We start from the raw sequence: 25,725 nt of genomic DNA on the forward strand, positions 1-25,725 counted from the left end.
CAGAGAAATCCTGTCTCGAAAAACAAGAAAAAAAAAAAAAAAAAAAAAAAGTGGCCTGGGGGAAAACAAAACAGCAGCAAAAACAACAACAACTTAACAACACCATTTCTATCGTAAAGAAATTGCTAAAACCCTGTCACCAGAAATTGAAGATTTTTAAAGGACAAGCACAAGAAATAGCAATCTTTAAAGGAAGGTGAAAGGGGACTTGCCAGATTCTCGGGAAACGTGAGGATGCAAAGTGGAGAATATTCTGAGCCCAGCAGGACACCGACAGCAGCGGCAAACCTCCAGGACTTTGTATAAACAACCGATACTCATGAGCACTGTCCCATTTCATGCAGTACAGAAGACAGCTGCATCCCACATGGTAATGCTCCAGGGCTGTGTTTCTGTCTATTTTGTCGTTTACTTTTATAGCTGAGTAAACTAAGGATTTAGGAGGCTGAGTAATTCAGAATATTCTGGAAGCAGAGTAACACACATACACACACACACACACACACACACACACACACACACACACACAGAGAGAGAGAGAAAGAGAGAGAGAGAGGAGAAAGAGACTGAGTATTTCAGCTGTACTGTGTAAGGACTTCTTAATATGGTTTATTATTGATAGGAAAATGGGTGTTTATGGAGAAGGGGAGTAGCTTTAACCAAACCTAGCAATAGTCTATAAGCGAGGTTAGTCTGCATAATCAGGCACAATTTACAGAAGGGGTCAATATACCCCTTACTGTGAAGTCTAGCTCAAGCTTCCCCAAAAGATACTACATACCCCCAAAACTGAGTTTTGGGCTCTTGCTTCTTTTTGATCCAGACAAAGGGCCTATACACATAAAATCTGGCCCCAACTAGTCATTATCGATGTCATGTGACTTCAATTTTATAGCATCCAACCTAATACATATATACATACATACATACACACACACACACACAGACACACACACACACATATATTCACAAACTACTAAAACCTAGAAAACACAATTGATCTAGACACCTAGACCCTGGAATGATAATAGGTATTTTTTTTTTCTTCTTCAGTTCTGTCATCCTGTTTTTTAAAAAGTACATTTTAAATTCTTCTTCTTTTTTTTTAAATGACCAACCTCCTAACTAGCACTATAAGCTTTCTTTTTCCTGCGTATGGCTTCTTTCTCCCACTTAGGATAACTTGAGTCCCTCCACACGCTCTCTATAGTAACCCTCCTTTTCAGTGGGTACAATAAACTCACCAAAAATACAAATCTTAAAAAAGGTCCAGCTATCTGTCATATTTCCCCCAGAATCCCTTTATGCGGCCGTTACTGAAGAACGCGGGCCTTCTGACACTAGGATACTGCTCTACAGGCCACGTCCTCCCTTGGAAAGAACACTGTCCTGAACGCACAGTGCTCTGGTCATCTCTGCAGGGTCTGTCTGTGATGACCGCCTAGCACAGTTACGCGGAGCAGGAGAACACTCAGTCCCGCGAGGACCACTGCCAAGCTGACAGGAATGCTTGCTGTTTGCGGAACACCAGTCATGCTTCACAGCTAACTGCTCTCCCACTGCAGAGTGATGGTCCCGGTCATCCCAGTCCTACACAGTCTAACCACCTGTCCTGTGCTGGTTTTGTCTTTTGCCTTTCAGAAACTGAACACAGTAAGGCCCAGGCTGAGATACCCTTTGCAAGCTGCAGGGTTGAGAAGGACGGTGGCTTTCTTCACTTGTGCATTGGGAGGGATGAGCTGGTTGCCAAACACCTGAAAAGGAAAAAGAGAAGTTTTCAAACAAATGCCCTTTATTCAGCTAGTGATCAAATGCTCTTTATTCAGCTAGTGATCAAATGCCCTTTATTCAGCTAGTGATCAAATGCTCTTTATTCAGCTAGTGATCAAATACTTTTTTTTTTTAATTCCCAGAGAATTTACTTCTAGCCAGAGAACAAAAGCTCACTCATGATCTCCATAACAGAACCCACTAGCAACATAAAGGTACACCGCTATTCAACGACAATCAGCCTGATTTTACATCAGGGTAAAAACCTTGCTTCACTATCAGTGGCAGTATCTTCTAGAACCCATGTTAACAATCCTTCCTCCTTCAATGTATCACTAAAACTTATTCCCAAGGAATTTATGTTATCAGTTAGTTTCCATATCCATATACACAAAAGAAACCCATTATGCAAACCTTTCTACTCCATTGGCTCTAAGGCTGAATGGAACTAAGAAGCAGAGAATTAAATGTGAGGATTCAAAATGTCAGAATTGGAGCTACTGCTGTGATGTAGAAAAGAATGATGACAGAGAACACTAAAAAGAGCAAAACTTCAGGCCTTGGGTGTTAAGAAGCAAGTCTGAGCCAGGTGGCGGCGGCGGCGCACACCTTTAATGCAGCGCTCGGAAGGCAGAGGCAGGGGGATCTCCATGAGGTCAAGGCTAGTCTGGTCTACAAATCAGAGTTCCAGGACAGCCAGGGCTGTTACACAGAGAAACTCTGTCTCAGGAAAGAAGAAAGAGGAGGAAGAGGAGGAAAGTCTGGGCTATGGCAGCAGAATTCTAGAAGAGAAGTATAAAGATTAGAGGGGAAAAAATTCACACAAAGATACTGTATTGAGTGACTCATCCTAAATGTGACACCTCCCTGACTGTCCATTACAAGTCCTTTCTTTCTGTGCTGGGAAGATGACTCAGTAGGTAAATGAAGAGTAAAGCGCGTGCTGTGCAAGCATCAGGAATTGAGTTCAGACCCCTGCACCCAGGTGAAAAGCCGAGCGTGCCTGTGTCTGTGCAGAACGGTGCTGGGAGGTGAAGTGGACAGAGCCTGGGTGCCGCAGGTCTAGCTAACATGCAAGCCCATGTTCAGAAAGAGACACTGTCGCAAAAATATGTGGGAAAGCTATTTCTTTATGAAAAACAAGACAAAACAAAAATGCCTGACTGATTATCAGTTCTGTTCTCTTTTTACTCATACTCAGATTTTGACATTTTGCTGCGAAATCTCCAAATATTGTACTTTGTTCTGCTCCACCTCATTCTAGAGTTCCACCAGGAAAGACACAGCTAGTCCAGCTGTGGCAGTCTGACTGCAAATGGCCCCATGGACACATAGGGAGTGGCACTGTTGGAGGAGGCGTGTCATCTGTGGGGTGGGCTTTGCAGTTTCAGATGCTCAAGCCAGGCCCAGTGTGGCACTCTCTTCCTGCTGTCTGCCAATCTGGATGTAGAACTCTCCAGCACCACGCCTGCCCAAGTGCTGCCCTGCTTCCCACCATGACGACAATGGACTAACCCTCTGAACTGTAAGCCGACCCCAATTAAATGCTTCCCTTTTAAGAGTTGCTGGGTCCTGATGCCTTTTCGAGCAATAGAAACCCTAACTAAGACACCAGCTCTCTGGCAAACCAGACTCCAGATCTATAGCACTAAACTGTACCTCCCTGTCCTCGTTTCTTAGTCCCTACAATTCCTAACCATACCTGTAACTCAAGTCTAGGTTCCATAATGGATCAAAACATTAGTGAAGCCCAGCAGTGGTGGTGCACGCCCTTAATCCCAGCACTCGGGAGGCAGAAGCAGGAGAATCTCTGTGAGTTCGAGACTAGGCTGGTCTACAGAGTGAGTTCCAGGAAAAGCCTACAGAAGCCACAGAGAAACCCTGTCTCAAAAAAAAAAAAAAAAGGACATTTGTGAAACTAGAATTTACATCGTTTTCATTTTAATCATTCACTAATTTAGACTGTAAAAGAGCAGAGGAAAACTAAAGAAAGCTTTACTTTTTACTGGACCAACCCACCTCAGTCACATGGGAGGAGCTAGACCATGTGCAGGGCACTGGAGGGCATCAAGGTCAGGGTGTGGGGGAGTATCTAACAAGGCCTTATTCCTGGGGAAGCAGGAGGAGAGGGAATTCAGAACAAAGGCAGAGGATGCACCTTTGGTAAGAGGAGGGACTGTCGACAGGACGACCTGGAACTCAATATAAGGGTTATTTGGTAGTAACCTTAATTTGATCCTTAAAAGTACTGCATACACGTACTGGAATATCATTCTGAGACTCAGAAGAAGATATAAAAAATTTGTGTCGATTAAAAAAATAATTCAAAAGCTTGTTTTTTGGGCAGAGGGTCTCCCAAATTTCAGGCTGGTCTACAATTCATTATGTAACCCAGGAGGTAAGCTCATGGCAATCCTCCTGCCTCAGCTTCCCAGAAACTGTAATTATATATAGTTTTGAACCACCACACTGATCTTTAAAAGAAGATTTAAAGTTTATTTACATTAATTTTTAAATAACTTGAAGCTATACTAGATGGTACATCTGTGCAGAAATAAAATCAAATTCTCATAGCATATTTAGAGCCAGGGAGAGTTTATTAATAGTATCTACTGTCATTATCATCTATGAAAACACTTCCGGAACAAACAAGATTTGCCACCCACTTCTACCAAATGCGTTCTCTTTGTCATTTTAACTTTCATACATCTCTTTAGACATTTCTGACATTACGAGCTTAAATGGCATAGAATAAAAAAGCACTGAGTCACAGAGCTCCATCTGCAGGGTATAAATTACAAACACGGAAGAGAGCAAAGCCGGGGTCTTGAGTCTGAAAGGATTTACCACCACCACAATCTGATAAACGGGTGCTTGAGCAGAGTCCCAGGGAACTGGACAGCAGTGTGAAGCCATGAATCAGCCGAGCTAGTTAGGGAGTCAGGCTTTAAAGGCAGGAGCCAACAATTTTAACAAGATTCAACTTTGAGGGTAACATCTGCTCTGAGCCATTATCCTAGGGGGGGCAGTTCAGTCAGGAATGAGGGTTTAGCCACCTCCCCAAGGATAACTGCAAACATGTATCACTCCCAGCTCTTCAGCCAGTCCAGTTAAGTGTTCTTGGGAGTGATCCAGAAGTAAACAAGTCTAAAGGGGTGGGCGTCAGGCGTCAGAACCGCTCTTCACCAGATGGCTAACTTCCACCCGTTCTACTCAGGATTGGCTGACAGCCTAACCCATCTGGAGGTGGAGGGAAAGACTCAAACTGCACTGATGCAAGACCCCATGCAAGTCCCTGGAGTGGCTGCGTCTCCTGCACCGTGGAGATAAGGGGTGAGTTAATTTCATCACAGAAAATGGCATTACCTGAGCTTCTTGACAGGCTGCTCTTCTTAGCAGGTTATCACTATCAAAGCAAACAAGAGAGACCCAGCATTAGCATTCCTAGAGATTAAGACCCAAACAGAATTGCTGAGTTCTTAAAAAAAAAAAAAAAAAAAAAAAAAAAAAAAGGTGGGGGGGGGCGGGAGTGGGGAGAGGGGGAGTACCTTAAGTCAAGATTTCTTAGAAGGCCTGACACCAAATCAGGAGCCCATGGAGCATAGTAGGGAGGCACATTCCCCAAGCACAGGCTCGTGTTAGCTATCTCCGCATGCTGGTGGGTACAGTGCCCTCGACCCCTGAGACACCTACAACCCAAGCTCCAGAACCTGAAACCTGTGACTCCAATTGCAACAGGAAGTGCAGATTAATTCAGGGCTTCAGGACAGGGAGCACATCTTGCATCATCTTTTAGGCAGAGCAGCCTTTCCAGCTGTGGTCAGAGCACATGTGACTCTGGGAGGTGGCCACTTGCTGGCTTTAAAGATGGAGGGGATGTGAGCCAGGATCGCTGACAGCCTTGAGAAACTGGAAAAGTCAGGAAGTAGCGCCTCCCCTAGAGCCTCCAGAGGACAGTGGGCCTTGTCCACCTTTGCACTTTAGCCCATGCAACAGAAAGGTAAATACTGATGGTGTGTTAAACTGCAAGCTATCAGGCAACACAGGAGACTAATATACATGTCTGGGGCTTCTCTTACCCACAGGACATTACTCACAGGTCATTTGCCAAAGCTAAATTTGATGTTTAGCTGCTTCTGCTACTATTTTATCCAAGTCCCCTGTTTTTGTTTTTTATATCACTATCAGATACTCCATTATATCACAAATGGAAATAAGAGGCAAAAGTTTGGCTTCCAAAAGTAAAACGTTCTATCAGCATGCAATCATGTGGGGAGAGATGGCTCAGTGGTTAAAAGCATCGAGTGCTCTTCCAGAGGATCCGGGTTCAATTCTCAGCACCCACATGACAGCCCACGACTGTCTGTAACTCCAGTTCCAGGTAATCTGATACCCTCACACAGACACACATGCAGGCAAAACACCGATATGCATAAAATAATAATTAAAAAAATAATCTGTCTAAAAGGGAAAAAAATACAACCATGTGTTTAACACAAAGCTCTCCAAAATGTGTAATGAGAGCATACTACATGACCCCAATTCCCTGAGCACACTACATGACCCCCTGAGCACACTAATGACCCCCCCCCCGATTCCCTGAGCACACTACATGACCCCCTGATTCCCTGAGCACACTACATGACCCCAATTCCCTGAGCACACTACATGACCCCAATTCCCTGAGCACACTACATGACCCCGATTCCCTGAGCACACTACATGACCCCCTGAGCACACTAATGACCCCAACTCCCTGAGCACACTACATGACCCCGATTCCCTGAGCACACTAATGACCCCCCTGAGCACACTAATGACCCCCCCCGATTTCCTGAGCACACTACATGACCCCCTGAGCACACTAATGACCCCCTGATTCCCTGAGCACACTACATGACCACCTGATTCCCTGAGCACACTACATGACCCCCTGATTCCCTGAGCACACTACATGACCCCCCTGAGCACACTAATGACCCCCCCGATTTCCTGAGCACACTACATGGCCCCGATTCCCTGAGCACACTGGCTCCCCTGAGCACACTAATGACCCCTGATTCCCTGAGCACACTACATGGCCCCGATTCCCTGAGCACACTGGCTCCCCTGAGCACACTACATGACCCCTGATTTCCTGAGCACACTACATGGCCCCGATTCCCTGAGCACACTGGCTCCCCTGAGCACACTAATGACCCCTGATTCCCTGAGCACACTACATGGCCCCGATTCCCTGCAGAGCCAGTTTTTAATACTCTGTACTCACACAGTTGGTACTGCTAAGAAAATACAGGAGAATTTTAAAGGAAAAAGAGGTGTTACTTTACATATATTCCTTGACCATCTCTACAACACTGGAGGCCTAGAATTTGGAATTTCGAGAGTAATTTCAAGACAAATACTGGTAATTAAGGACGAATGAGGAGAAATAAAATCAGTCAAGCTACAAAATACCCCCCCAATGGTTGATGGCCTGAAAGCTATAACAGTGCTCCATGAGTATCACAATGAAAGCTAGCACAGTGCTCCACACTGCTCCATGAGTATCACAATGAAAGCTAGCACAGTGCTCCACACTGCTCCATGAGTATCACAATGAAAGCTAGCACAGTGCTCCACACTGCTCCATGAGTATCACAATGAAAGCTAGCACAGTGCTCCACACTGCTCCATGAGTATCACAATGAAAGCTAGCACAGTGCTCCACACTGCTCCATGAGTATCACAATGAAAGCTAGCACAGTGCTCCACACTGCTCCATGAGTATCACAATGAAAGCTAGCACAGTGCTCCACAGTGCTCCATGAGTATCACGATGAAAGCTAGCACAGTGCTCCACAGTGCTCCATGAGTATCACGATGGCTCCAGCACTCAGGCGCACACTGATAGTGGGGCACTGCTCTGTTACCAGGCCTGGTCCACAAGGGGCCCTGGCAGCCAGGTTCAGGTCCCACCTGCTAGGTAATAGTGCACAGGTACCAGGTGGCAGGGAGCTGTGCAACCTTCTGCCACCCAACACTTGTGAATATGTGCTGCTCTTCCCTCAAACACAGACACCACGAGGTAAATCTGAGGGTACAAATTTCATTTTTAAAGACAGCAGAAGCTGGTGACAGCCTTTGCGGTTTACTTGGCATTTCACACCTATTATATGCACTGGAATACTTAAACACTGAATTTAGGGCACCCCATGGCACAGATATTACCAGGTTCTTTGCAGCGATGGTAGCATGGTACTAAGGGCCCCTGGCTGCACCAATTACTAGCTAGTTTCCATGCAACCCTGGGAATACTGCTTCTAGTCTTCCTGGATCCTCTCAAATGTTTGCTTTTAAGATATTTTGTAGTAGGCCAATTCTGTTTGCTCCCAGTGTTTACCCATGACCCCTGTGACTCTACCTAAGCGCTCTTGCCTCTACAAATGCTACAGGCTGGTCTCTCCACCTCTGCTCATTCCCTCCTCTGCTTCCTCCCAGGGTCCTCCCATAGCACAGGGTGACCACCAGAAGGCAATGGCTCCTCTGGGGTTGTAGGCAGAGAACTCACCCTTGCTTTGTGTCAGACATGACTCCCAGGCACTATCTATCTAAAGAGAACAATCCCGATGAGTATGAGAACGTAAGTTAAGACCTCTGATTATTTCCCTCCTAATTTCCTAATTGTTGCTCCACATAACATTTTGATAGTTAACCAGTGAGAAGTATTTTAAAGATCATATGTCTGTTGAGATGTAATCTAATGTGCAAAACAGAATATGCTGTCAAAGGTATCTGTAGGAAAGCAAGAATATGCACTGGCTTAGCTCTTACAAAGAAAACTGCAGGGTAATCATGGCTAACTCTAATATCTGAATTACATAAACTACTGTGATCTTACTCTTTCAACCAGAATGTTTATAAAAGACAAATACATTCACAAAGAAAGAGTCCTTGCACTAAGATGGACAGTCCCTCAGTATCCTACAAGGGTGGCTCTAGGACATCCTCCTCTACTACACATACCCAAATCAACACTCAGAATATTTAAGATAAGGTAAGTGCTACCTATACAAACAGTTGCAATATACTGTCCAGAGACAAAAAAAAAAATCTATACATGTTCAGTATATTAATTTTTTTTCTGAATACTATTTATCGGCAATTGGTTCAGTCCACAGATGGCAGTCAATTATATTCTGATGATCTATAGCAAACTCTAAAACTACTTCAAGAAATTCCAGAAATGTTTCAAAAATATGGCTTTTGCTAGAACTGGATGTACAGTGAGAGCTACAGCTGTAGAGAGGACTGTGGGTCCCATAGGCCATCTCCTCCTAATGTCCCCTCCCCACACATGTGGCTTTACCCATCTCCCAATCCCAGCAGGTAACCCTGCTAAAGCACATATAGAAGAATGCAAATAGACCCCATCTATTACCCCCACACTAAACAAACCTAAGTGAATCAAAGACCTTAACATAAAACCAGACACACTGAACCTGACAGAAGAGAAATGTGGGAATAGCCTTGAGCACATTGGCACAGGAGACAACTTTCTGAACAATAGGCACTAAGATCAATGATTAATAAATGGGACCTCATAAAACTGAAAAGATTATGTAAGGCGAAGGACACTGTCAATCAGACAAAGAGGAAGTCTCCAGAATGGGAAAAGATTTTTACCAATTCCACATTTGACAGAGGGCTAATATCCAAAACATATAAAGAACTCAAGAAATCTGATATAAAAAACAAACAAACAAGTAATCAACTTTAAAAATGGGGTATACATATAAACAGAATTCTCACTAGAGGAACTGCAAATGGCTGAGAAATGCTGAAAGAAATGTTCAACCTTCTTAGCCACCAAGGAAATGCAAATCAAAACTACTTTGAGATTCCATCTGACACCTGACAAGTGGCTAAGATCAACAGCACAAGTTCATGCTGGAGAGGATGTGGAGCAAGGGGAGCCCTCCCCCACTGCTGGGGGAAGTACAGACTCACACGGCCACTTTGGAAAATCAGTATGGCGGTTCCTCAGAAAACTGGGAATCATCGCTCAAGACCCAGCTCTACCACTCTTGGGCATATGCCCAAAGGATGCTCCATCCGACCACAAGGACACTTGCTCAACTATGTTCATTGAGGCTTTATTCATAATAGCCAGAACCTGGAAACAACCCAGATGTCCCTCAACAGAAGAACAGATAAAGAAATTGTGGAACATTTATACAATGGAGTATTACTCAGCTGTTTAAAAAAAAAAAAAAAAAGACGTGAAATTTGTAAACGAATAAATGAAACTAGAAAAAATCATCCGGAGAGGTAACCCAGACCCAGAAAGATAAATATAAGGGGATATAACCCAGTAAGTAAGTTCTAATAATGAGGAATATGGAGTCTCAACTGGCATCTCTTGTTGACAGGCAAGGGTGCATTTAATGGAGTTGTTGGCCAAGGGGGTCCCAGACTGATGCTAAGACAAAAGGCTGCCCCCAAAAACACTGAGAGCAGGGCCCCATTACACAACTCACTCAACACGGAGAGGTCAAGCTAGCACCTACCTACACAGAGCCTCCACCTCTACATTCTAGGTCTCTCTGGTGCAGGAAGATACTCTGCAGGCTACAAAACGAAAAACACGGACAGCAAATGATACACAAACCCTTCGACCCGCAATCTGTCCTGCCTGTGTAAATGCTAGGGTAATGGTGGCACAGAGCTTGTGGGAGAAGCCTGATTTGAACTCGGGCTCACTCCACAAGAAGGAACCTACACCCAACACTATTTGGGTAATGAAGAATCAGAGACTAGACAGCCCAGAGACTTAGGGTAAAACCAAACACAACTGTTCAAAACAATCAACAAAATGATTCCTAATACTATTCTGCATACTCATGGATCAGTCGGTGCTTTATGCAGTCATCATCAGAGAGGTTTCCTCCGACAGCAGATGGGAACAGACGCAGGGACCACAGCCTGAAATTATGTGGAAAGTCTAAACTGGAGGTCTCCGTCAAATCCCTCCCCGCAGAGCTCAGGGAACCCTTTGAGTCCAGAAGAGTAGATGGAGGAGCAGGAGGACACCAGGAGAGCAAGGCGCTCTGAACCAACTAAGCAAGGCTCACATGAGCTCACAGAGGCGGCGGCGGCGAGCACGGGGCCTCCAGGGTCTGCACCGGGTCCCTGGGCGTGTCCTAGCTAGTGGCTGAGTCTTTTTATGGCATTCCTGGGAGAACAAGTGGCTCTCCTTCTCTTTTGCCTCTCTTGGGACTCTTCTCCTACTCGGTTACCATGTTCAATTTTCATGATCGTTTTTGCTTCGTTTTATGTATTTTATTTTGCTATCTTCGTTGTTACCTGTTAGGAATCTTTCTTTTCTAATGAGGTGGGGAGAGCTGGGAGTAAGACAGGGAGGGAAACTACAGGCAGGGTGCATTATATGAGAAAAGTCTATCTTCAGCCAGGCGGTGGTGGCGCACGCCTTTAATCCCAGCACTCGGGAGGCAGAGGCAGGTGGATCTTGGCGAGTTTGAGGCCAGCCCTGTCTACAGAGCGAGTTCCAGGACAGCCTCCAAAGCCACGGAGAAACCCAGTCTCAAATGAACCCCCCCCAAAAAAAATTCTATTTTCAATAAAAGAGAAACATGTAGGGGGAAAAAAAGGAAAAAAAGGCAAGGCAAAGAGCTACTTTTTCCTTATTTCCCATCATCCTCTTTGATGGTGCTTTATACTTCTTGCTTTGTTTCTCCTAAAACGTAGCGGTGTTCAGACCGCCAAGAATTTGGTCATCTCTCTCTCTCTCTCTCCAGATATTATGGTTTAACTATGAACTATCTCTGGTCCATGTTTCAGACACTCAGTCACCAGTATGGGTGCTACTGAACGCTGTGGTGCCTTAGGAGGCAGTGCCTAGCTGACTGAGGGTCACTGTCCCTCCCCTGGTCCTGGCTACCGTCCTCCCCCCCCCCCTCTGATCCACATGCTCCCATTGTCATGCCTTCCCCAGAGTGAAGAACTGTACCTCACGGGAAACATGACTCAAAGTAAGACTTTTGTCCATTACTATAAGTTGTTTCTGTCCATTATTTTGGTCATAATGATGAAAAGCAACTAACACAAGTTTCCAGGAAAACAAAAAGACCAAATATAAAGCTACCCTTGCCTTTAACCCCATCACACATGAAACTTGCGGATTATAAACTTCCTTAAATAATGGATAATTTGTCAGTATTTTCTCCTGTACAACCCACAGCACAGCCTCTTGTAGACAGTGGGAACTCAATGAATACTTGTTAATAAATAAGTGGCAAATGTTTGAACAGGAAAATTGACTCACTGTCCTCGAAAGGGACACTTGCATCATTGAAGGGAAACTGAAGGTTAGTTTCGTATGAGAACCTGGCGGCCCTGAAGAGATTAACTGAGAAAGCTCTCCAGTGTAGCCACGGGCAGGAATGAAAAAGCCACATTCACAGGAGCTGCCAGGTCAGAAGGACCTCAGGCTGTGTGTGAGCATGGACATGCAGAACAGTATGCAACTGGTACTCTTAAAAACCAAAGCAAGGAGTTCCTTCTGTATACCACGGAGCCCAAGGATTGTTCCAGTGTCAGAAAACTCCAGATGCCTAAAATAGACGAGGAGTCTGAATGTGAGCCAGAAACCTACCCACCAAACACAGAAAACCGATGTCAACTGGCAGCCTGAGTTCCTTCTACACAGCAAGGTGCCTCCAGGACACTAATGGTAAATACAATTTACATACAAGAGGTGCTCCAAAATGTAGTCGTATCAGTAAGAGTCCCTGAAGACCTGCTCAGAACCAAAATGGAAGCTCTCTGACAGAAAGAAATGAGAAGCTTCTGGATTAGAGAATAAGGAAGGAAAAAAAAGTCTGCTGATGCTACTGCCTAAGGCTTTAAAAAAATATGAACTTGCCTGCTACTACAGGTAATGGGGTGCTCTCAATTTATTCCAAGCCATAAATGTTTTATTTATTACATTAGGACTGCAAAATAAGGTAAGTTGTTACTTCAATAACAGCTTTACGTGGAGAAAAGAATTACATTGATCCATCTTATTTCCCAAAAAGGATATTTCCCACTACAGTTAGAGGCAAATTGCTCAGCAATTTCCACCACCAGTTTCCCCTTGGTGCATGCAAACACTGTCTTTGCTTTGCACAAAACAGATTTCAAGTTTAAATGTTTACTGCGACCACGGAGACTTACTCAGGCTTCCTAAAATAATTAGTCATCACACTGCCGGGGGCTGTGCTCACTGGCTGTCGATGGAGAAGAAGGGATGGGAAAACATGATAGCAAAGCTAACAGTGGATCTTAGGAGTGACTACAGAGGGGAAGCCATTTCTAATTACAAATGTCAGCCCCTTCCTCACGCCCTAAACACAAAGGCTGTGGCAGGGGCCTCTGCTACACAGAGAAGAATGAAGGACGAGCCAAAGGACGGTATATACAATGAACCAAACACTCCAACAAACAAGCTTTGCCAAATGTGTGAGCACACTTACTCAATGAGATTTGTGGTTCAACCCAGAGTTTTGAATTTGCTCACTGTCAAAACATGATTCCTGTATACTGAGAGCAATGTTAAGGTCTACAATCCTGCTTTTACTATCTTTGTTTCTTTGACAAAACACAAAAGGCAAACAAATACATACTTATAGTCAGAGCAAATAAATACTTTTTTGTCAAAGGTGTCCAAACCCAAGCTAGAGATCTGGAATTTTAAGGTTGAAAGCTTTTTAAGAAACGATCTAGCCCATTGCAATTTCCCTCCATACATCTCAACCCCCATCAATCAAATGGTATGACACCACTCCACCAGCAACAATGTTCTCCAGCAGTGATTCCAACCTAGGCAATGACAGAGAAAGAACATGGAGAGACCCAACCTGTCTCAGAGCCCTAAGATTCTCTCTGTCTCTCTGTCTCTCTGTCTCTCTCTCTCTCTTTCTCTCTCTCTCTGTGCGTGCGTGCGTGCGTGTGCTTACACCGTTTTCTCAACTCCTTTGAGCTCCTAGAAAATGACTAATTGGCCTGGCGTGAGGAAACCTCTGGCCCGGGACATGCTTGGGCAGGAACTGAATCTGCGATACTCCCTGCGTTCTACAGACGTTCTCAGAGAAATGCAGCCCAAAGCCCTGTCCCCTGCTCATCAGTCCCCTCTTCAGTTTCTCAGGGCACTGCTGGGGCTGGGGGGGGGGGCTATCACAGCCTTCCTTCCTGCCATCATTTAACAATTCCACAGTACTAATCAGGCAAAGACTAGACGTCTACCCAAGGTAAGAAGGCCTCGCCACTAACTGCTCCAAAGACTGCTCTGAACAGCTCTCATCTGGTGCCCATTCTTTCTGGCTTTCACACTTTGAAGTAAGAAGCCCCAACACCTTTCCCCAACCTTACTGTCAGATCACAGCACCTGTCTACATGTGTGCAGAGCAAGCTATTGCTCACACACAGTTGAACAATCTCCTGTTTCTCAGTGGCCCTCCTCATAACCCGTTCCCTTCCAGCTCAGGAGAGGAAATTATTCAAGCAAAGATGGCACCCTTGAGGGAATCCCACTCCCGACTAAGCTGTCCTGTGAGCGGCCTATGCCCGCCACACCCATCCATCGGCCAAGAGAAAGGGATCTGGAAAAGCCCTAACCTGCAAGCCTTTTCTTCCCCTAGAATATGGAGCTACTCCAGTTTCACTGTTCTGATACTCACGGGAGCACACGTGGGTGGACTGTATAAAAGCTCCATCCTGACGGGTAGCTACATTTCCGTAAGGTCTACATTAGAGGATGCTTCAGCTGCCATCAGAGAGCATTCTTTGCCCTATAGCTTTTCTTTTTTTCTTTCTTTTAAAGAGTTCTACTCCTGTTGAATTCATTTTTAATTACACATTTATTTGTGTGCACACACGTATGTGTGTATGTGTGGCAGGTACATATGCACAGCGCATGTGTGGAGGTCACAGGACAGCTCACAGGTGTCCGTTCTCTTCCCACTGGAAATTAAACTCAGACGCTCAGCCTTGGCAGGAAGTACCGCCTTAGTGGCTCCTATCTAATTCTGAGAAGACATTCTTTCAATGTTCATTCACTTCTATTTCTCTTTATTTTTTCCATCCATTTAAACACCTTAGTCCAAGTTTCCCACCCCTCATACAAATGTATCCTTCATTTTACTAGGCAACCAAAACATTAGCTCTCTAGATTCCAATGACCATCATCATACATTGGCAAGTGTGTTTAATTAAAAGTAAATATACACTGAGTCTCAGTTATGTGCAAGGTACTCAAGTCTAGAGAAGAAGAGAAGACAAAGTATTACACAGAGATTATGAAGTTACTCAAGAATGCAGGCAGAGAGCAAACCTAGCAGTCTGTCTAAAACTTCCCCCATGGGATGGCATTCACTGTGTTCTCAAAGCTCCACAACAGAGCTGGACAGCTTCTGACTGACCTGAAAACACATGCGTTGATGGCGACCATGATCAGTGTTCTGTAGTTTTGAAACATGACATCCTTGAAATGTCGGTTACTACCTAGAAAGGAGCTGCTGTCAGCATAGGTAGGCTTGCTTTTGTACAGGTCTTAGATACAGGAAAGTACTTTTTTTTTTTTTTTTTGTAAGTCAGAAATCTGTTTTCCACACAATCTAACAAAAGGACTTGGAAAGAAAGGGAATATAATTAAACTTCATTGTATTTAAAAGTTAAAAAAAAAGTTTCCTTATTCCCTATCAAATCTGGGCTGACAAGCATGTTATTTAATTGCCCACAAACGAGCTTCTTTAAATAGCACCAATTAAACCCCAATTTCAGCATCGGCCTGTGCACAGGGGTGAGGGTTTGAAATGACTGAAAAGCCAAACAAATTGCTTTACCAAAATTTTAACAAAGTCAGAAACAAAGAGAAGCTGTGAAGGGGAATAACCTCCTCCTTCCATCAGCCACTGGAAAGGCAGCTGCTGCAGGGAAGTTAGCCAGACCCCCCCCCCCCACACACACACACCCCACCCCCGGACAACCACTGCAGAATCAGAGGCTGCTCTGAGTGGGAGGGCATCAAGGTGAAGCATCTGCTCCCAGACATCCAGAAATACCGGGAACCAAAACACAAGACATTCCTGAAACCATAATCTCCACCGAAAGAAAAATATCAGTCTAGTTAAGTGTGGCTCATGTATAATTTACCCTGTCAGGGTCTCAAACTCAGTGTGCCTAAAATAGAATATAATATCTCTTCCTCAAACCAATTCTCCCTGGTGACTTTCTTCTTTCTGCATCACCAATTATACCAGTCTTGAAGCCATGAAACGATGTGTCCCATGTCCCTCTACCTCAGCCAAACACCCAGTCAGTTACCTACAATAACAGCAGCTAGCATCTGCAGAGAGCTAAATTTAAGCACAGCATGAGGTACTTGACCTCCTCATTCGGTCCCTGCAACCCACCTGCCAAGCACATACAATTCCGCCTCATGGCCTCATGTGGGGATAAGGAACTGAAGGCAGAGGTAAGTGGTTTAAGTAACTTGACAAGGCCACACAGCTGACAGGTAGCAAAACTGAACCCAGAGATGCCCACACGTCCTCGGAGCTGTATTAGTCCCAGTACCACAGTTTCACAGCTGCCCATCTGTGTCCCTTTCCTCGTGCTACCCTCAACTTTAGGCCATTGGTAGCTTTGAGGTCAACTTCTGAAATGTGCCTTGCACAGGAGGCTAAGTTAAACTTCTAGAATGTTACCTTGTTCATAATACTCTTGTCCCCTCAAGATCTTTACAACCTCTCAAACACAGGATCCTGTGTGCAAGCCTCCCACAGTCTGGCTTTTCCAGTCTGATGAACACATGCAACTTCAGTCACTCCTTACCAGTCTCCACAAATCCTCTACACTGCCATTCCCTGTGTGCTTGAGCACCTAGAACTCTGTGCCACTGAGTCCCCAAGGCCCAGCTCAAGTGGCATCTTTCTTAGATTTCCCTCATGAGGGAAAAGCCAAGGGATGTTGTTTCTGTTAGGGTTCTAAGGAAAATCTGTATGACAACTCATAGGGATGGACACTGTTCCTGCCTACAACCTCCGGTTTACAGGCAGAGAATCCAAACTGGAGATGCAGTTACTCAGGGCCTCCCTGCTCCTGCTGGTTTGAACTGGAGTGCTCCCTGTACTTGTACTGGTTACTTTTCTGTTGCTGTGATAAAACACCAGGCCGATGAAAGCCATATAAGGAGAGTTCATTTGGGCTTCCGGCTCCAGAGATTGACGGTCCATGATGACAGAGTGTGAAAAACTTTACAGGGAAAAGAAGGCCATTTACAACTAAACCAAAAGACACAGGGGAAGCTCTCAGAGGGTAAAGGCGCGTGCCACCAAGCCTCACGAACTAAGTTCAATTTCTGGGACTCAGATCGGGGAAAGAGAGAGCTAACCCCCCCCCCCCACGCTGTCCTCTAACCTCTACACATGTGCTGTGGCATACACTAGCTCACATGCACACATGCAAATACAACACACAAATGTACTAAATTAAAAAAGGAATCAAGGAAGTGACAGCTTAAGAGACCTAACAGTCTAAGTAAATGAAGTGTGAAACTTAGCTTTTACATAACAAACCCGTAAAACAGACCATTTGGAAACAAGAAAAATAAAAACAGACTTAGATGGCATGAAAAATTATTTTTGTTAGGTTCATCACAATGGCACTTATTTTACGTTTTTGCTTTAAGTCTTGTTCATTGGAGGGGAAGTCGGGGTAGTCAGGGTTAGAATGGCATTGCTATTAACTGCTTTGTAATATTATTATAAAAGAAAACAGGTAAAAGGAGATTAGTATGCTAACAGAGACTTTTGTGTTTGAACAAAGCAAATCAAAATGATTGGTCAGCTCGGCTGCTCCACAAACCAAAACAAACTGGAAGAACTGCAACCAACTAAGGAATCGGACGACGTGTCCTGAGACATGGCAGGGAGGCTTGGAAAGCCACCTGACTGGCTATGACAGTCCATCAGCCAATCAGCTATGGTTCTGTTGACTGTTCACAATTCAGCTTATTAACTAGGTACAAGACCTTCAGCGCCTGACCTGAGCTCAGATGCTGTGAGAATACTATATCCTTAGTTCGAGGGCCTGGTGCAGGGGCCTAGTCCAAATCAGTACTGTTGTACAAATTACTAAACAAGTGTAAGGCTGGTATTTGTTTACGTGGTAACTTCTTGTACTATCCTATCTATTTTATGTTTAAATATTGTTTTCCTAAAACACCCATGACAATTACTTTGTAGCCCTTAAACAAGAACAGCATAGCACATGCAGCCTTACTTCTAAGCCCCAAGGGGCGGGGGGGGGGGGGAGGGAGGGGAAGAAATGGGTGCTATCTTCAATATATGCCAGGAGATACGAGTGTCTCTCAGGTGTCACAATGGTGCTATGGTTTATTAATCTCATGCTACATCGAGGCAGTGAGTGGCGGTGCATACCTCTAGTCTTACTCGGAAGGCAGAGGCAGGCAGATCTCTGTGAGTTCCAGGACAGCCAGAGCTACACAGGGACACCAGCCTCTGTCTCAAAAAATAAAAATAAAATCTCATGATACTGTGAGAGTAATAAGCACATCATCAAATTATTACAAGAATGAAACAATGCCATCAGTATCAAGAGCTGAGAATCCAGGCCAGCAACACTGGCCTGAATGGCACTGAACAAACCCTGTGGACAACTTCAGAACCACTGTTTAGGAAGGCCTAATGCACATGTAGTCATGTGTTACAAGACTCGGAGGAAACAAACTTCTAAGTTCAATGCAAACCTATCAGCACAGGGCCCACAGCATCACAGTTGCTCTGCAAGCTTAACTTAAGGTGACTGAGATTTAAAAACATCTTCAGGAAAACATACCAGCAATTCTAACCACGTTGAGATGCTAGATATTCCCTTGAAACAAGTGAAGGGAGTCTTGAGTCACAGGCAAGGGTCAGTGATAGAACTAGTAATACCAGAAGTCTGGCTGGAGCCAAAGACATAAACAGAAATGGGGGGGAGGGGCAGAAAGAAGCAGGGTTAGGACCATCGCGTGCTGAGCCAAAGGGGCTAGCTGAACAGTGGTGACAAGGGACAATGACCAATGGCAGACTAAGCGAGGACAAGGTCTCCAGTGATTACAGGACAGGAAGAGCATGAATCAGATCCAGGGGTTCAGGTATGCCTTGTGTTAGTCTTTACAGTTAGTCTGTGCCCTACTCTCCTGAAGTCATGCCGTGTGGGGTCTAAGGTTTATTTATACTTATTTTATGTATATATGTGAGTACCCGCATATATGTATGTGCACCATGTACATTCCTGGCGCCCGCAGAGCCAGAAGGAGGTATCAGATCCTCCTGAGGACAGAGCGGGAGACTGTGCAGGTGCTGGCGAACACACACAGGTCCTCCACACGAGCGGCGAGTGCTCTGAACCACAGAGCCATCTCTCAGGTCCTACCTGGACTCCGCGCTAGTGTTTCTCAGACTGCCTCATTACACGTGGGGGACAAGTGGGAACGGGCTCAGATCGTATTCAGTCACCTGACAGGTCCTTGTCCTCCGGTCCCGCTGGGCATCTCTCCTGCCTTTCAAACGCCCTCATCACGTGTGCTGCGCAGTTTCTACATCAAATCACTCAGGGCGTTCCATGAACTCATGTCTACAATACACTGAGCTAGAGTTCTGCAGTTACCTTATTCAACCCAGTAACATACAACTGTACCCATTCCTCAGCTGAAGAATATCCAGCTTCAAGAGCCCAAGGTCACACTGCTGGGGTTTGTCACTGCGACTCCAGTGACAGCCTGCACACACACAGCTTCCTCTCCTCTGCTACTAACGGACGAGGAAAGCGTGAAAGGCTGTTGCAGGTGAATGCTGGCGTGATGAACTAGCAGCCCGGGAGATACTCTTCCCCAGGGATCCCAGAAGGCTCGGTGAGAGCATCTGGAGCTCGGAGAGAGCATCTGGAGAGGGTCTGCACTCTCAGCCCACAGGATCATTTCCCCCTCTTCAGTGGCTCTCACAGAGCTGCCTTGAGAGCCATCCCTGCCAACTACTGCAGCCTTCAGCAGGAAAATGATACAGGAGAAATCTTAAAAAAAAAAAAAAAAAAAAAAAAAAAAAAAAAATTACTTTCTTCTTTGAAACTTGGGAGAAGGGAGAAAATGGAAGGAATTCTCAAAAGAGAAGAAATCTATAAATAATATAAACAATGGAATAAAGCCTACACATAAATGTGATCTCAAAAGAGTAATAGGAGCCTGCAGTAAAAATGAATTATGGGCAGATAAAATAAATTAAAATCAGCCCCCCCAAGACCTGCTGTCAATGTCCCCTCGCCTTATGTTTACATGGAACGTCAAGAGAACATGGATACCTAAAGAAACACAATGGTCCCAGAGTCTACATCTCTCACCTGAGAACAGCTACGTCACGGGTCGCGGGGTCACTTACCAAATAAGCCACGTAGGGATGGAGTGTGGGGACACCAGAGTGAAAGACAAACAGAACAAAAGGACAGCCTGAAAGTGACCGAGAAGATGACAGACGACTGAACTCGGCAGGTGAAGACTGCAAAGTACGCATTCACTAGGAGGCCACTTACGACCGTCAAGATCATGCTCAATAAATGATGAGGTAGGAACCAAATTTTACCAGCCTGGTTTTATTTACTTATTTTGGTTATTTGAGACAGGGTTTCTCTGTGGCTTTGGAGCCTGTCCTAGAACTGGCTCTGTAGACCAGGCTGGCCTGGAACTCACAGAGATCCTCCTGCCTCTGCCTCCAGAGTGCTGGGATTAAAGGCGTACGCCACCAACGCCCAGCTCAACCTGGTTTTAAAGTGGCAGAAAAGTTAAGAGGTTAACATTAAAAACTGTTAGAAATGGAAAGATAGGGAGGAACAGACAGACGATGAGGCACAGGCAGCAGGCACGGAGCCTGGCGTTGGACAGTAGGGCGGCTGCCTTTCACACGGAAGGAAAGAGCACAGGTATGCATGGGGACTGCCGCCTATGACCTTCAGTGTCCTCTTTAAAATGGGAGGTAGGGTTGTCTGAGCATGGAGAAGGCGGAAGATGAAACAGAAAGTCATGAATATTACAAGTGCATTTGTGAAAGATGGAAGAGGAACCTGACTACGGATGAAATGCATTATTGTTTTAAGGATCAATAGCCTGGATGTGTGAATTCAGAAGGGATCAATGGAGATGACCCTTTGCTTCTGAATCCTATCCTTACGTCCCCTCCCATTAACAAAATGTGCATTGAGTCCCTCTATGTGTGGGGCTTCAGGACAATACACGCAAGACGAAGTCCATATAGTATTATGATAAGAAAAGAGCAAGCAGAAAAAAAATCAGTACAACAGCAAAGAACTGTGTGTGTGCGCGCGCGCATGTGCGTGCATGTGTTTGTGCACGCGCGTGTGCGTGCGTGTGTGCGCGTGCGTGCGTGTGTTGCACTTTGTATAGGTGAGCTCACCTGTACTTCTCTACTTGAGAGGACAGAGGTTGATGTGGGGTGTCTTCCTCTATCAGTCTACACCCTCATTTTGGAGACAGAGTCTCTCTCGGGGAACCTGGGACTCAGTTTTGACTAGACTGGCTAGCCAGGAAGCCCAGGGGACTGTCCGTCCTGTCTCCACAACTCCAAAGGTGGGCTGACAGATGCACACGCCATCTAACTTTCCTGTGGGTGCACGGCAAGCTCTGGGCCCATTCAGCCATCTCACTGGCCCGCAATAGCAAGGGGAGTTTTATAGGAAGAGTTCACAGCATTATGCAGATGTGCGCCGCCCTTTTGTCTGTCCCTTCCATGGCTGTCTTCACCCACCGCCCTCCCCAGCTTTTTAAGTCTCTGTTCAGCACACCATTGCCATGCTGTTGTCTGTGCAAGTGACAGAGAAAGACAAAGGGAAGGGTAGCAGGAGCTTGGGGGCAGAGACAAGGGGGAGGAGGGTGTGCTGTGTAGGCCAGGCAGTACAGGAAAGGGGCAACTGAGTCCCAGCGAGTGTGGAGGGAAACTAAACTACAAGTGCTAGGTGAAGGCACATGCCTACAGCTCCAGCACATGGGAGGCTGAGGCAGGAAGGTCCTAAGTTCATAGCCAGCTTGGGCTGCATAGCAAGACCCCATGGAGTTGAGGGTTGGGGGTGGAAAAAAAAAAAAAGAAAAAAGAAAAGAAAAAGGAGAAGGAAGAAATAAAATGCATCTAAACTGGAAGGGAAGAAGAAAATTATCTCTCTTTACAGATAACATGATCTTTTATAGAACACCAGAATAGTTATAACCCAAACACAGGAAAAGTGTTAAAACCATAAAACAATTTCAGCAAAGCTGCCAGACAGAAAAAGAATTAACAAAGAAAACTAAGAAATCACACAAGAAGATAAAAAGTAACAAATATTTAGAAGTTTAGGTAGGTGAGAGATGTGTTCACTGAAAACCACAAACAGACAGGAAGACATCATGTGTTCATATATTGGAAGACGATACAAAGCACTCTACCAATTTCATGCAATGGCACTTCACAGAAATAGGAAAAAGCCACCTCAGAATCGATATGAAATCTCAAATAGCCTAAATGGCCAAAATAATCTAGAAGAAGAAAAAAGCTGGAAGCTTCTCACTTTGTAATTTCTCAACTTCTTGAAAGGCAACAGTAATCAAAACATGGTTCTGGCGTACAGACATACACACAGATACACAAAACAACACAAAACCTAGAAACAAAGTTCCATTTCATATAAAATATCTTCAACAAAAGTCCCAAGACCACACAGCAAAGAAAAAAATACTTTTCTATGAATGGTGCCAGCCCAGACACCCATATGCAAAACAACGAGGCTGTGCCGTGCCGTAGTGTTGCACCATATGCAGATTAAACATACAGGCCTAAACAGACCTGCACCTATGAAGCTCCTAGATGCAAACATGGGGGAAAGCTTAGCGCCGCTGCATGTGGCACCCACTTCTGGGATGTGAGTGACACTAGAAGCTGAGGCAAGGGCTGAGGAGATGAGTCAGTTGGGGATGTACACGCCCTGCGTGCACGAGGATCTAAGTATGCAACCCCAGCACTCACGTGAAACACCAGGGTGACATCTGCAACCCTCGCCCCGAGGAGCAGACAGAGATAACCAGGACCTGCTGGCCAGTTAGTGTCACCCAATCAATGAGTTCCGGGGTTGATGAGTAACTGTCCCCAAAAACAATGTGGAGGGCAATTAAGGAAGACACTCAACACGGACTTCTGAGCAACACACGTACATGCAGACACATACACCACACACAAAAATCTACTCAGAGCAAAGACAGACAAGCGGGCCATCAACTTTAAAAACTTCTGGATTCCCAAAGACACAACAAAGTGCAAGGCCAACATAAAGACGAGGAAGGAAAAACCCTGCGAATCATCTCCTAAGGGTTAATATATGGGATATATAAAGAATTCAGACAGCTCAACAACTAAGCTAAAGGAAGAACTGGGCAAAAATCTTCAACAGACTTTTCTCCAAAGGAAAATGGGGGGGGGGGGAGAGTGAAAAATACTGTATCTTTAGAAAAATGAAAATAAATACCGCAACACACTGTAGTGAGATAGTCCTTCTGTGGCACTGACCACGCCCATTGGGGGTGGAGCCATGGGCGGAGGTGACCTGAGGAAGGAGGTCGGAGGGGGCGAGGAAGGCGCCCTCTCTTTCTGGCGTGACTCGGACAGGAGAGGATCGGGTTGAATTTCCTGGTGTTCATCTGTCTAGGTTGTAAGTTATTTCTCCCTAAATAAACATCTATTCAGCCTATTTGTTTATCCTGATCCTTATTTACCGCAATAACACACCTCACATCCATCGCAGCAAAGCAAAGGTTAACGCAGATGTAGAGAAACTGGAATTCTTTTTGCACTACTGATAGTACTGCAAAAGCTGTTAGCAAAAACAATTTGAAGGCTCCTTAAAAAAACTAACATTCCCACACAAAATCCAGCAGCCATCCTTCTAGGTATGTCTCTAAAACAACCACAACCTAAGAGGCGTTTGCTCTCCCAAGTCCACTGCAGCATTATTGCCAATGGCCAGCAGGCAGAAGGAACCCGAATCTCGGCTGGTTAATGAGTCGCGCATGCTGTACACACACAGAGGTATATAATTGTTCAGCCTTTAAAGTGACAAGGCTACCCCCATTCTACAGTGTGAATACTGAGGGCAGCTGACAAGTGCAATGGGCCAGCCACCGACGGCAGACTCGCGAGGGGTGAGGGAAGGGAACCAGGACGTCCAAAGGGCGTAGTTTCAGCTCTGCAAAAGCAAAGGCGTCCAAGAAATCTCCTGCACAACAACGTGAGTGCACTCAGCATCGAGCCACTGTGAATAATCAAGGTGGGAAACCGGAAAGTGAGAAGGCCCATGAGGCATCATCAGCCTATGCAGAGGTGTGATAAAGAGAAGAGCAGGCACGGGAGCTGCCTCTGCAGCCGTAATCTCAGCACAGGAGGCAGGCCTGCCTTCTGTCAAGCTGTCTCAACCCTTTCAGAGCAAGGCCTCTTCATCCTGGAGAACCGAGGGCCCTTTAAAAGGTCAGACTTCAGGGAGTAAAGGGGACCTCTGAAGACACAGATTTTCACCTGGCGGGCACGGGGGCCCCCGTGACCAGCATCAGTGTACCTTAGGGTCCCTGCAAAGGCAGTACAGGCTCCCCTGAGCACCAGGTCAGAACAGAGGAAAGGTCTGCTCTCGTTCACCTTTCAAATGCTAAGCTCAGTGGACACTAGCTAACAGAACTCGGTGCTTAGCTCCGAGAATACTTACAAAGACAGAACCACTCTGCTGCAAAATACCAGACCACACACTCAGGGTCAAGGTTTCTGTCAGCGGTAAGCTGAGAGCACTCATAGAAGTATCAAATGTGGATGTCTTTCCCAATATTATTCCTCACGCTTCCCTACTCAGCAAAGCAATATTGAATGTGTCTGGCACACACAAGACGTGGCATTTGGTCACTTATAAAGACTACAATTATGTTAAATCTTTATGACATTTTTGCATTTTTTAAATTTTTTTTTGTTTTTATGATTTTTATACCAAAGAAAAATCTGTTTATGAGCTGGCACTTTCTTCTCCTGCTATGTCTGAATGCTGATACAACCCATGATTATACTAAATTCCTTATGCAAACACAAAGGGTGCTAAGCTGTGACCTCATTTAAATTAACCAATCTAATGAAATAGGCGAAGGTAGTCAGTCACAGGGGATGGAGAAAGCAGAGCCAACAAATATCCAGCAACCAGGGGCTAACAATAGTGTCCACAGTAAGACAAACTGGACAGCAATCCCAAGGAGATACAGGAGTTACGGTTTCAATGTACTACTACTTGGGAGAGGACCGTATTCTGTCCAGAATGTGTCCTCATGTCTTCAATAACAAAGTGAAGAAATACCGCTTGCTTTCCGACCTCATTAACCACATGCATTAATGTGTGTGTTACAGGTATAATTAACTGTACAGTGTCGTATGGGTAATTACATGGGACAGGTCACCAGAAGCGTTTGCCTTTGCTTTTTCCTTCGGGTCTCCCTGTAGCAGGGTGCAGATGGGGCAGGACTATCAACATTTACCAGTGCTTTCCATAGAGCCAGTGACCTCCCCACGTCAGCAGACACAGCCCCGCTGTAGTCTTCTTCCAGTGATTTCGAAGTGTTTTGAAGAATGCAGTCATCTTCTCCTGCAGGTTTGACAGGCGGGAAAAGAAGAAGAAAACACAATTATCCAAGATAAGCATGGAGCACCCCATTATTCATGCCCTGTGGTCTCCCCATCCCCACTCCCTTTGCCACGCCTGCTGTGGCTCTTCTCGCCCTTTCCGTCCAGTCTCAGCAGCAGCGCCTTCTCATCCACTCAGCAACCGTCATTTCCTTTATTCACGCTCCTT

The 25,725-nt window shown here is 45.3% G+C and overlaps 1 protein-coding gene across 1 annotated transcript in view; it reads right to left on the reverse strand.

Annotated features, from left to right (window-relative positions):
• Positions 1 to 25,514, reverse strand: part of Agk (acylglycerol kinase) — a 61,671-nt gene extending 36,157 nt beyond the window's left edge. Inside the window, exons 1-3 of the mRNA XM_051174625.1 lie at positions 25,412 to 25,514; positions 5,137 to 5,176; positions 1,675 to 1,754 (exon numbers count right to left, since the gene is read on the reverse strand). Coding sequence (XP_051030582.1) covers positions 1,675 to 1,754; positions 5,137 to 5,176; positions 25,412 to 25,512 — 221 coding nt within the window. The 5' untranslated portion in view covers positions 25,513 to 25,514. The remainder of the gene's footprint in view (positions 1 to 1,674; positions 1,755 to 5,136; positions 5,177 to 25,411) is intronic.
• Positions 25,515 to 25,725: the final 211 nt, after the last annotated feature.

The sequence above is a fragment of the Phodopus roborovskii genome, unplaced genomic scaffold (assembly GCF_943737965.1).
Source record: "Phodopus roborovskii unplaced genomic scaffold, PHOROB, whole genome shotgun sequence".
Classification (NCBI taxonomy): domain Eukaryota; kingdom Metazoa; phylum Chordata; class Mammalia; order Rodentia; family Cricetidae; genus Phodopus; species Phodopus roborovskii.